At 45.6% G+C, this 14,167-nt stretch overlaps 1 protein-coding gene across 2 annotated transcripts in view; it reads left to right on the forward strand.

Moving 5' to 3' along the window:
- LOC311126455 (glutamate receptor 2-like) overlaps window positions 1-14,167 on the forward strand; it is a gene marked incomplete at both ends in the record, with an annotated part of 120,512 nt that overhangs the window by 49,578 nt on the left and 56,767 nt on the right. For both annotated transcript variants that reach the window (XM_084200451.1, XM_084200450.1), the window contains one exon: window positions 4,572-4,811. In XM_084200451.1, coding sequence (XP_084056577.1) covers window positions 4,572-4,811 — 240 coding nt within the window. The remainder of the gene's footprint in view (window positions 1-4,571; window positions 4,812-14,167) is intronic.

Here is a 14,167-nt window from a genome sequence, read left to right on the forward strand (position 1 = left end):
AGGAGAAGGCCGATGCTCTACTATACACAGCGGTTAGAACGGCTGACTGAGCCCCCCCCCCCCCCATCAAACACACCAATCAAAGCGGAGCCCTGTTTTCAGCCATTGCCTGCCTCTATCTCTCTCTGCTGTTCTCAGTGCCAAGGAGCCTCAGTTAAAGGAAACTGGGACACAGCGAGACATGCACAGCCAGCCCACACACACACACACACACACACACACACACACACACACACACACACACACACACACACACACACACAGACACACACACACACGCACGGTAATGTTTCTTCTCTCAGTAATGCAACCATGTCCTCTCTCTCTCTCTGCTCAATGGTGGCAAAGTGGAGCGGCTGTGTGTGTGTCTGTGTCTCATGACAAAGCAGGATTGAAACACAGGGACTGTTTTTCCTTTAGAGAATAAGGGAATCAGGGCGCTAAAGTGGGACAGCTAAATATACTCACAGACCCTTTCTGAAAGACACACAGGTACAGGCCACAGCACGAACACACGGCTAAAACACAACCTCTAAAACACACGCACAGGTACACGCATACACTCAATATAAACTGTTATTCACCACACCAATGTAAATGTTGCTTCATGTTAGATCTCTGTATATATTTATAGACAGGCACGAACACACGGCTAAAACACAACCTCTAACAAACACGCACAGTGCCTTGCAAAAGTATTCATCCCCCTCTGCGTTTTTCCTATTTTGTTGCATTACAACCTGTAATTTAAATGGATTTTTATTTGGATTTCATGTAATGGACATACACAAAATAGTCCAAATTGGTGAAGTGAAATTTAAAAAATAACTTGTTTCAAAGAATTCTAAAAAAATTAATAACGGAAAAGTGGTGAGTGCATATGGATTCACCCCCTTTGCTATGAAGCCCTAAATAAGATCTAGTGCAACCAATTACCTTCAGAAGTCACATAATTAGTTAAATAAAGTCCACCTGTGTGCAATCTAAGTGTCACATGATCTGTCACATGATCTCAGTATATATACACCTGTTCTGAAAGGCCCCAGAGTCTGCAACACCACTAAGCAAGGGGCACCACCAAGCAAGCGGCACCATGAAGACCAAGGAGTTCTCCAAACAGGTCAGGGACAAAGTTGTGGAGAAGTACAGATCAGGGTTGGGTTATAAAAAAATATCAGAAACTTCGCACATCCCACGGAGCACCATTAAATCCAGTATAAAAAAATGGAAAGAATATGGCACCACAACAAACCTGCCAAGAGAGGGCCGCCCACCAAAACTCATGGACCAGGCAAGGAGGGCATTAATCAGAGAGGCAACAAAGAGACCAAAGATAACCCTGAAGGAGCTGCAAAGCTCCACAGCGGAGATTGGAGTATCTGTCCATAGGACCACTTTAAGCCGTACACTCCACAGAGCTGGGCGTTACGGAAGAGTGGCCAGAATAAAGTAATTGCTTAAAGAAAAAAATAAGCGAACGCGTTTGGTGTTCGCCAAAAGGCATGTGGGAGACACCCCAAACATATGGAATAGGTACTCTGGTCAGATGAGACTAAAATTGAGCTTTTTGGCCATCAAGGAAAATGCTATGTCTGGCGCAAAACCAACACCTCTCATCACCCCGAGAACACCATCCCCACAGTGAAGCATGGTGGTGGCAGCATCATGCTGTGGGGATGTTTTTCATCAGCAGGGACTGGGAAACTGGTCAGAATTGAAGGAATGATGTATGGCGCTAAATACTGGGAAATTCTTGAGGGAAACCTGTTTCAGTCCTCCAGAGATTTGAGATTGGGATGAAGGTTCACCTTCCAGCAGAACAATGACCCTAAGCATACTGCTAAAGCAACACTTGAGTGGTTTAAGGGGAAACATTTAAATGTCTTGGAATAGCCTAGTCAAAGCCCAGACCTCAATCCAATTGAGAATCTTTGTGGTATGACTTAAAGATTGCTGTACACCAGCGGAACCCATCCAACTTGAAGGAGCTGGAGCAGTTTTGCCTTGAAGAATGGGCACAAATCCCAGTGGCTAGATGTGCCAAGCTTATAAAGACATGCCCCAAGAGACTTGTAGCTGTAATTGCTGCAAAAGGTGGCACTACAAAGTATTGACTTTGGGGGGGGGGTGAATAGTTATGCACGCTCAAGTCTTCTGTTTTTTTGTCTTATTTCTTGTTTGTTTCACTATAAAAAATATTTAGCATCTTCAAAGTGGTAGGCATGTTGTGTAAATCAAATGATACAAACCCCCCCGAAAAATAAATTTTAATTCCTGGTTGTAAGGCAACAAAATAGGATAAATGCCAAGGGGGGTGAATACTTTCGCAAGTGATAGTGGTAGAGTTAGCATGGTGCTAGTGGTAGGGTTAGCATGGTGCTAGGGGTAGGGTTAGCATGATGCTAGTGGTAGGGTTAGCATGGTGCTAGTAGTAGGGTTAGCATGGTGCTAGTGGTAGGGTTAGCATGGTGCTAGTGGTAGGGTTAGCATGGTGCTAGTGGTAGGGTTAGCATGGTGGTAGCGGTAGGGTTAGCATGGTGCTAGTGGTAGGGTTAGCATGGTGCTAGTGGTAGGGTTAGCATGGTGCTAGTGGTAGTGTTACCATTGTGGTAGCGGTAGGGTTAGCATGGTTTTAGTGGTAGGGTTAGCATGGTGCTAGTGGTAGGGTTAGCATGGTGCTAGTGGTAGGGTTAGCATGGTGCTAGTGGTAGGGTTAGCATGGTGCTAGTGGTAGGGTTAGCATGGTGCTAGTGGTAGGGTTAGCATGGTGCTAGTGGTAGGGTTAGCATGGTGCTAGTGGTAGGGTTAGCATGGTGCTAGTGGTAGGGTTAGCATGGTGCTAGTGGTAGGGTTAGCATGGTCAGAAAAGGCCTGAAAGATTGCCAAAGACTCCAGCAACCCAAGCCATAGGCTGTTCACTATGCTCCCGTTCCAGCCAACGGTCTGCTATAGACTGTATATACATACCATATACACTATGCTCCCGTTCCATACCATATACACTATGCTCCCGTTCCATACCATATACACTATGCTCCCGTTCCATACCATATACACTATGCTCCCGTTCCATACCATATACACTATGCTCCCGTTCCATACCATATACACTATGCTCCCGTTCCAGCCAACGGTCTGCTATAGACTGTATATACATACCATATACACTATGCTCCCGTTCCATACCATATACACTATGCTCCCGTTCCATACCATATACACTATGCTCCCGTTCCATACCATATACACTATGCTCCCGTTCCATACCATATACACTATGCTCCCGTTCCATACCATATACACTATGCTCCCGTTCCATACCATATACACTATGCTCCCGTTCCATACCATATACACTATGCTCCCGTTCCATACCATATACACTATGCTCCCGTTCCATACCATATACACTATGCTCCCGTTCCATACCATATACACTATGCTCCCGTTCCATACCATATACACTATGCTCCCGTTCCATACCATATACACTATGCTCCCGTTCCAGCCAACGGTCTGCTATAGACTGTATATACATACCATATACACTATGCTCCCGTTCCATACCATATACACTATGCTCCCGTTCCATACCATATACACTATGCTCCCGTTCCATACCATATACACTATGCTCCCGTTCCATACCATATACACTATGCTCCCGTTCCATACCATATACACTATGCTCCCGTTCCATACCATATACACTATGCTCCCGTTCCAGCCAACGGTCTGCTATAGACTGTATATACATACCATATACACTATGCTCCCGTTCCAGCCAACGGTCTGCTATAGACTGTATATACATACCATACACACACTCACTCACACACACTACTTTGACACTCCCACACAAAACCCACAGACATTCACATACACTACATACGCACACACACACACACAACACACACACACACACACATAACACACAAACCGACACAACACAAACACACACACACACATTCACATTACACACACACACAAACCGACACAACACAAACACACACACACACACATTCACATTACACACACACAAACCGACACAACACAAACACACACACACACATTCACATTACACACACACACAAACCGACACAACACAAACACACACACACACACATTCACATTACACACACACACACAAACCGACACAACACAAACACACACACACACATTCACATTACACACACACACAAACCGACACAACACAAACACACACACACACATTCACATTACACACACACACAAACCGACACAACACAAACACACACACACACATTCCCATTCCACACACACACAAACCGACACAACACAAACACACACACACACATTCACATTACACACACACACAAACCGACACAACACAAACACACACACACACATTCCCATTCCACACACGTTTTTGGGTTCTGAAATTATTACTCTCCTGCTATGTACAAATGAACAACAACGCAGATTCGACCGGGACTTAAATTACGGATGTGGTGATTTGTGATCGTGCAATAATTACATAAATCTCTCTCTCTCCCTCCCTCCCCTCCTCCTCTCTCTCCCTCTCTCTGCAGTTTGTTCCCAGTTCTCCAGGGGTGTGTATGCCATCTTTGGTTTCTATGACAAGAAGAGTGTGAACACCATCACGTCTTTCTGTGAGACCCTCCACGTGTCCTTCATCACACCATCCTTCCCTGCTGATGGACTCAATCAGTTTGTCCTTCAGATGAGACCCGACATCAAGGGACCTCTGGTCAGCTTAGTGGAGTATTACAAGTGGGACAAGTTCGCCTACCTCTATGACAGTGACAGGGGTGAGTCTACTACCTATACCTTTACACATACAGTCCATTCAGAAAGGATTCAGACCCCATGGTGCTAGTGGTAGGGTTAACAGGGGTGAGTCTACTACCTATACCTTTACACATACAGTCCATTCAGAAAGTATTCAGACCCCTTGACTTGTTACAGCCTTATTCTAAAATGGATTCAATTGTTTTTTCCCCTCATCAATCTACACACAATAACCCATAATGACAAAGCAAAAACTGTTTTTTAGAAATGTTTGCAAATGTATTACAAATAAAAACTGAAATATCAAATTTACATAACTATTCAGACCCTTTACTCAGTACTTTGTTGAAGCACCTTTGGCAGCGATTACAGCCTTGAGTCTTCTTGGGTATCACGCTACAAGCTTGGCACACCTGTATTTGGGGAGTTTCTCCCATTCTTCTCTGCAGATCCTCTCAAGCTCTGTCAGGTTGGATGGGGAGCGTCGTTGCACAGCTATTTTCAGGTCTCTCCAGAGATGTTTGATCGGGTTCAAGTCCGGGCTCTGGCTGGGCCACTCAAGGACATTCAGAGACTTGTCCCGAAGCCACTGAGGTCCTGAGCGCTCTGGAGCAGGTTTTCATCAAGGATCTCTCTGTACTTGGCTCTTTTCATCTTTCCCTCGATCCTGACTAGTCTCTTTCTATTCTGGTTAGAGCCAGTTTGCGCTGTTCTGTGAAGGGAGTAGTACACAGCGTTGTACGAGATCTTCAGTTTCTTGGCAGTTTCTCGCATGGAATAGCCTTCATTTCTCAGAACAAGAATAGACTGACGAGTTTCAGAAGAAAGTTCTTTTTTCTGGCCATTTTGAGCCTGTAATCGAACCCACAATTGCTGATGCTCCAGATACTCAACTAGTCTCAAGATGGCCAGTTTTATTGCTTCTTTAATCAGCACAACAGTTTTCAGCTGTGCTAACATAATTGCAAAAGGGTTTTCTAATGATCAATTAGCCTTTTAAAATGATAAACTTGGATTAGCAAACACAACGTGCCATTGGAACACAGGACTGATGGTTGCTGATAATGGGCATGTCACGCCCTGACTCAGGGGACTCGTATATGTTGAGTCAGGGTGTGTATATTCTTTGTTGTGAATTATCTATGTGGCTTGTCTAGTATGTATAGTTCTCTGTTGGCCGGTGTGGTTCCCAATCAGAGGCAGCTGTCGCTCGTTGTCTCTGATTGGGGATCATACTTAGGCAGCCATTTGGCACTAGTGAGTTGTGGGATCTTGTTCCTGGTAAGGTATGTTGTGTGTTCTACCTTGGACTTCACATTTCGTTTCGGTTGTTGTTTTGTCGTTGTGTTTAATAGTTAATAAACATGTACGTATATCACGCTGCGCCTTGGTCTGACCAGTCATTAAACGAACGTGACAGAAGATCCCACCAAACGAGGACCAAGCAGCGTTCCCAGAAGGAGCAAAGCCTGGGACTCAACAGGAGGTAACCGTAGTAGATGTCCTCCTCGGTTGGGGGAGAATTACTGAGGAGGAGGCCGTCCGTTATCGGGAGGCGATGAAAGTAGATGCCCAGGTAGGAGAGGAGAAACGGCGGCAACAGTGGCGACGACGGAGACCCGAGAGGCAACCCCAAGAAGAAAAAAAAATGTTTGGGGGGGGGGGGGCACACGGGGTGGACGACGAGGCAGCAGGAGGCCGTGGAAGGGCGGATCTGCAGGTTAGGAGAGGAGGCCACCATGTTACGGGGGCTATTGGTTCAGAGGGTTCTACCTTGGACTTCACGTTTCGTTTCGTTTTGTTATTTTGTCGTTGTGTTTAATAGTTGATAAACATGTACGTATATCACGCTGCGCCTTGGTCTGACCCGTCATTAAACGAACGTGACAGGGCATCTGTACGCCTATGTAGATATTCCATTAAAAATCAGCAGTTTCCAGCTACAATAGCCATTTACAACATTAACAATGTCTACACTGTATTTCTGATCAATTAGATGTTATTTTAATGGACAAAAAAATTGCTTTTCTTTTGAAAACAAGGACATTTCTAAGTGACCCCAAACTTTTGAACGGTAGTATATATATATATATATATATATATATATATATATATACAGTGAGGGAAAAAAGTATTTGATCCCCTGCTGATTTTGTACGTTTGCCCACTGACAAAGAAATGATCAGTCTATAATTTTAATGGTAGGTTTATTTGAACAGTGAGAGACAGAATAACAACAAATAAATCCAGAAAAACGCATGTTAAAAATGTTATAAATTGATTTGCATTTTAATGAGGGAAATAAGTATTTGACCCCCTTTCAATCAGAAATATTTCTGGCTCCCAGGTGTCTTTTATACAGGTAACGAGCTGAGATTAGGAGCACACTCTTAAAGGGAGTGCTCCTAATCTCAGCTTGTTACCTGTATTAAAGACACCTGTCCACAGAAGCAATCAATCAATCAGATTCCAAACTCTCCACCATGGCCAAGACCAAAGAGCTCTCCAAGGATGTCAGGGACAAGATTGTAGACCTACACAAGGCTGGAATGGGCTACAAGACCATCGCCAAGCAGCTTGTTGAGAAGGTGACAACAGTTGGTGCGATTATTCGCAAATGGAAGAAACACAAAAGAACTGTCAATCTCCCTCGGCCTGGGGCTCCATGCAAGATCTCACCTCGTGGAGTTGCAATGATCATGAGAACGGTGAGGAATCAGCCCAGAACTACATGGGAGGATCTTGTCAATGATCTCAAGAAAACAATTGGTAACACACTACGCCGTGAAGAACTGAAATCCTGCAGCGCCTGCAAGGTCCCCCTGCTCAAGAAAGCACATATACAGGCCCGTCTGAAGTTTGCCAATGAACATCTGAATGATTCAGAGGAGAACTGGGTGAAAGTGTTGTGGTCAGATGAGACCAAAATCAAACTCTTTGGCATCAACTCAACTTGCCGTGTTTGGAGGAGGAGGACTGCTGCCTATGACCCCAAGAACACCATCCCCACCGTCAAACATGGAGGTGGAAACATTATGCTTTGGGGGTGTTTTTCTGCTAAGGGGACAGGACAACTTCACCGCATCAAAGGGACGATGGATGGGGCCATGTACCGTCAAATCTTGGGTGAGAACCTCCTTCCCTCAGCCAGGGCATTGAAAATGGGTCGTGGATGGGTATTCCAGCATGACAATGACCCAAAACACACGGCCAAGGCAACAAAGGAGTGGCTCAAGAAGAAGCACATTAAGGTCCTGGAGTGGCCTAGCCAGTCTCCAGACCTTAATCCCATAGAAAATCTGTGCAGGGAGCTAAAGGTTCGAGTTGCCAAACGTCAGCCTCGAAACCTTAATGACTTGGAGAAGATCTGCAAAGAGGAGTGGGACAAAATCCCTCCTGAGATGTGTGCAAACCTGGTGGCCAACTACAAGAAACGTCTGACCTCTGTGATTGCCAACAAGGGTTTTGCCACCAAGTACTAAGTCATGTTTTGCAGAGGGGTCAAATACTTATTTCCCTCATTAAAATGCAAATCAATTTATAACATTTTTGACATGCGTTTTTCTGGATTTTGTTGTTGTTATTCTGTCTCTCACTGTTCAAATAAACCTACCATTGAAATTATAGACTGATCATGTCTTTGTCAGTGGGCAAACGTACAAAATCAGCAGGGGATCAAATACTTTTTTCCCTCCCTGTATAGTCCAGAGCTGACATTAAGGGACATTAGTCCGTTTGGTTTCCCTCCCTGTATAGTCCAGAGCTGACATTAAGGGACATTAGTCCGTTTGGTTTCCCTCCCTGTAGAGTCCAGAGCTGACATTAAGGGACATTAGTCCGTTTGGTTTCCCTCCCTGTATAGTCCAGAGCTGACATTAAGGGACATTAGTCCGTTTGGTTTCCCTCCCTGTATAGTCCAGAGCTGACATTAAGGGACATTAGTCTGTTTGGTTTCCCTCCCTGTATAGTCCAGAGCTGACATTAAGGGACATTAGTCCGTTTGGTTTCCCTCCCTGTATAGTCCAGAGCTGACATTAAGGGACATTAGTCCGTTTGGTTTCCCTCCCTGTATAGTCCAGAGCTGACATTAAGGGACATTAGTCCGTTTGGTTTCCCTCCCTGTATAGTCCAGAGCTGACATTAAGGGACATTAGTCCGTTTGGTTTCCCTCCCTGTATAGTCCAGAGCTGACATTAAGGGACATTAGTCCGTTTGGTTTCCCTCCCTGTATAGTCCAGAGCTGACATTAAGGGACATTAGTCCGTTTGGTTTCCCTCCCTGTATAGTCCAGAGCTGACATTAAGGGACATTAGTCCGTTTGGTTTCCCTCCCTGTATAGTCCAGAGCTGACATTAAGGGACATTAGTCCGTTTGGTTTCCGTTTGGTTTCAGGGTATACTAAACATTAGGAACACCTGCTGTTTCCATGACATAGACTGACCAGGTGAATCCAGGTGAAAGCTATGATCCCTTATTGATCAGTGTAGATGAAGTGGAAGAAAAATGATTTTTTAAGCCTAGAGACAATTGATAGAGACAATTGAGACATGGATTGTGTATGTGTGCCATTCAGATGGTGAATGGGCAAGACAAAACATTTAAGTTCCTTTGAACGGGGTATGGTAGTAGGTGCCAGGCGACGCTGCTGGGGCAACTCAATATTAGGAAGGTGTTCTTAATGTTTGGCATACTCAGTGTGTACTGTAGACCTGTATGTAGAAATACACACCAACTCAATGGCCTCGTGGTTAGAGTGTAAATACACACCAACTCAATGGCCTCGTGGTTAGAGTGGAAATACACACCAACTCAATGGCCTCGTGGTTAGAGTGGAAATACACACCAACTCAATGGCCTCGTGGTTAGAGTGGAAATACACACCAACTCAATGGCCTCGTGGTTAGAGTGGAAATACACACCAACTCAATGGCCTCGTGGTTAGAGTGGAAATACACACCAACTCAATGGCCTCCTGGTTAGAGTGGATATACACACCAACTCAATGGCCTCGTGGTTAGAGTGGAAATACACACCAACTCAATGGCCTCGTGGTTAGAGTGGAAATACACACCAACTAAATGGCCTCCTGGTTAGAGTGGAAATACACACCAACTCAATGGCCTCCTGGTTAGAGTGGAAATACACACCAACTCAATGGCCTCGTGGTTAGAGTGGAAATACACACCAACTCAATGGCCTCGTGGTTAGAGTGGAAATACACACCAACTCAATGGCCTCGTGGTTAGAGTGGAAATACACACCAACTCAATGGCCTCGTGGTTAGAGTGGAAATACACACCAACTCAATGGCCTCGTGGTTAGAGTGTAAATACACACCAACTCAATGACCTCGTGGTTAGAGTGGAAATACACACCAACTCAATGGCCTCCTGGTTAGAGTGGAAATACACACCAACTCAATGGCCTCCTGGTTAGAGTGGAAATACACACCAACTCAATGGCCTCCTGGTTAGAGTGGAAATACACACCAACTCAATGGCCTCCTGGTTAGAGTGGAAATACACACCAACTCAATGGCCTCCTGGTTAGAGTGGAAATACACACCAACTCAATGGCCTCCTGGTTAGAGTGGAAATACACACCAACTCAATGGCCTCCTGGTTAGAGTGGAAATACACACCAACTCAATGGCCTCCTGGTTAGAGTGGAAATACACACCAACTCAATGGCCTCGTGGTTAGAGTGGAAATACACACCAACTCAATGGCCTCCTGGTTAGAGTGTAAATACACACCAACTCAATGGCCTCCTGGTTAGAGTGGAAATAAACACCAACTCAATGGCCTCCTGGTTAGAGTGGAAATACACACCAACTCAATGGCCTCCTGGTTAGAGTGGAAATACACACCAACTCAATGGCCTCCTGGTTAGAGTGGAAATACACACCAACTCAATGGCCTCGTGGTTAGAGTGGAAATACACACCAACTCAATGGCCTCCTGGTTAGAGTGGAAATACACACCAACTCAATGGCCTCCTGGTTAGAGTGGAAATACACACCAACTCAATGGCCTCCTGGTTAGAGTGGAAATACACACCAACTCAATGGCCTCCTGGTTAGAGTGGAAATACACACCAACTCAATGGCCTCCTGGTTAGAGTGGAAATACACACCAACTCAATGGCCTCGTGGTTAGAGTGGAAATACACACCAACTCAATGGCCTCGTGGTTAGAGTGGAAATACACACCAACTCAATGGCCTCGTGGTTAGACTGGAAATACACACCAACTCAATGGCCTCCTGGTTAGAGTGGAAATACACACCAACTCAATGGCCTCCTGGTTAGAGTGGAAATACACACCAACTCAATGGCCTCCTGGTTAGAGTGGAAATACACACCAACTCAATGGCCTCCTGGTTAGAGTGGAAATACACACCAACTCAATGGCCTCGTGGTTAGAGTGGAAATACACACCAACTCAATGGCCTCCTGGTTAGAGTGGAAATACACACCAACTCAATGGCCTCCTGGTTAGAGTGGAAATACACACCAACTCAATGGCCTCCTGGTTAGAGTGGAAATACACACCAACTCAATGGCCTCCTGGTTAGAGTGGAAATACACACCAACTCAATGGCCTCCTGGTTAGAGTGTTAATACACACCAACTCAATGGCCTCCTGGTTAGAGTGGAAATACACACCAACTCAATGGCCTCGTGGTTAGAGTGGAAATACACACCAACTCAATGGCCTCCTGGTTAGAGTGTCTGCCCTGACATTGGAAGGTACCTGTATGTAGAAATACACAACAACTCAATGGCCTCCTGGTTAGAGTGGAAATACACACCAACTCAATGGCCTCCTGGTTAGAGTGTCTGCCCTGACATTGGAAGGTACCTGGATGTAGAAATACACACCAACTCAATGGCCTCGTGGTTAGAGTGTCTGAAATACACACCAACTCAATGGCCTCCTGGTTAGAGTGGAAATACACACCAACTCAGTGGCCTCCTGGTTAGAGTGTAAATACACACCAACTCAATGGCCTCCTGGTTAGAGTGGAAATACACACCAACTCAATGGCCTCGTGGTTAGAGTGGAAATACACACCAACTCAATGGCCTCCTGGTTAGAGTGGAAATACACACCAACTCAATGGCCTCCTGGTTAGAGTGTTAATACACACCAACTCAATGGCCTCCTGGTTAGAGTGGAAATACACACCAACTCAATGGCCTCCTGGTTAGAGTGGAAATACACACCAACTCAATGGCCTCCTGGTTAGAGTGGAAATACACACCAACTCAATGGCCTCGTGGTTAGAGTGGAAATACACACCAACTCAATGGCCTCCTGGTTAGAGTGGAAATACACACCAACTCAATGGCCTCCTGGTTAGAGTGGAAATACACACCAACTCAATGGCCTCCTGGTTAGAGTGTCTGAAATACACACCAACTCAATGGCCTCGTGGTTAGAGTGGAAATACACACCAACTCAATGGCCTCGTGGTTAGAGTGGAAATACACACCAACTCAATGGCCTCCTGGTTAGAGTGGAAATACACACCAACTCAATGGCCTCCTGGTTAGAGTGTAAATACACACCAACTCAATGGCCTCCTGGTTAGAGTGGAAATACACACCAACTCAATGGCCTCCTGGTTAGAGTGTAAATACACACCAACTCAATGGCCTCCTGGTTAGAGTGGAAATACACACCAACTCAATGGCCTCCTGGTTAGAGTGTAAATACACACCAACTCAATGGCCTCCTGGTTAGAGTGGAAATACACACCAACTCAATGGCCTCGTGGTTAGAGTGGAAATACACACCAACTCAATGGCCTCCTGGTTAGAGTGGAAATACACACCAACTCAATGGCCTCGTGGTTAGAGTGGAAATACACACCAACTCAATGGCCTCGTGGTTAGAGTGGAAATACACACCAACTCAATGGCCTCGTGGTTAGAGTGGAAATACACACCAACTCAATGACCTCCTGGTTAGAGTGGAAATACACACCAACTCAATGGCCTCGTGGTTAGAGTGGAAATACACACCAACTCAATGGCCTCGTGGTTAGAGTGGAAATACACACCAACTCAATGGCCTCGTGGTTAGAGTGGAAATACACACCAACTCAATGGCCTCGTGGTTAGAGTGGAAATACACACCAACTCAATGGCCTCGTGGTTAGAGTGGAAATACACACCAACTCAATGGCCTCGTGGTTAGAGTGGAAATACACACCAACTCAATGGCCTCGTGGTTAGAGTGGAAATACACACCAACTCAATGGCCTCCTGGTTAGAGTGTCTGCCCTGACATTGGAGAAATACACACCAACTCAATGGCCTCGTGGTTAGAGTGGAAATACACACCAACTCAATGGCCTCCTGGTTAGAGTGGAAATACACACCAACTCAATGGCCTCGTGGTTAGAGTGGAAATACACACCAACTCAATGGCCTCGTGGTTAGAGTGGAAATACACACCAACTCAATGGCCTCGTGGTTAGAGTGGAAATACACACCAACTCAATGGCCTCGTGGTTAGAGTGGAAATACACACCAACTCAATGGCCTCGTGGTTAGAGTGGAAATACACACCAACTCAATGGCCTCCTGGTTAGAGTGTCTGCCCTGACATTGGAAGGTACCTGTATGGAGAAATACACACCAACTCAATGGCCTCCTGGTTAGAGTGGAAATACACACCAACTCAATGGCCTCCTGGTTAGAGTGGAAATACACACCAACTCAATGGCCTCCTGGTTAGAGTGGAAATACACACCAACTCAATGTCCTCGTGGTTAGAGTGTAAATACACACCAACTCAATGGCCTCCTGGTTAGAGTGGAAATACACACCAACTCAATGGCCTCGTGGTTAGAGTGGAAATACACACCAACTCAATGTCCTCGTGGTTAGAGTGTAAATACACACCAACTCAATGGCCTCCTGGTTAGAGTGGAAATACACACCAACTCAATGGCCTCCTGGTTAGAGGGCGGCAGGTAGCTTAGTGGGTAAGAGTGTCTGCCCTGACATTGGAAGGTTGGGGGTTTGGTGACGGGGATCAAAGACTCTGAAAGTGGGACCTGATGCCTCTCTGCTTGGCACGCAGCATTAAGGAGATATATTTGGTGGTAAGGACCTGTGATAAACTAGCGTCCTGTCCAGGGGGTGTACTGGTACATCAAGCTGGGTTAGGGTTAGGGTAAGGCCCTGTGATAAACTAGCGTCCTGTCCAGGGAATGTACTGGTACATCAAGCTGTCTCACTACAGAAACAGGAGATAGACTAGTGTCCTGTCCAGGGGGTGTACTGGTACATCAAGCTGGGTTAGGGTTAGGGTTAGGGTTAGGGTTAGGGTAAGGCCCTGTGATAGACTAGCGTCCTGTCCAG

The sequence above is a fragment of the Coregonus lavaretus genome, assembly GCF_964263955.1.
Source record: "Coregonus lavaretus genome assembly, contig: HAP1_SCAFFOLD_1047, whole genome shotgun sequence".
NCBI lineage: Eukaryota > Metazoa > Chordata > Actinopteri > Salmoniformes > Salmonidae > Coregonus > Coregonus lavaretus.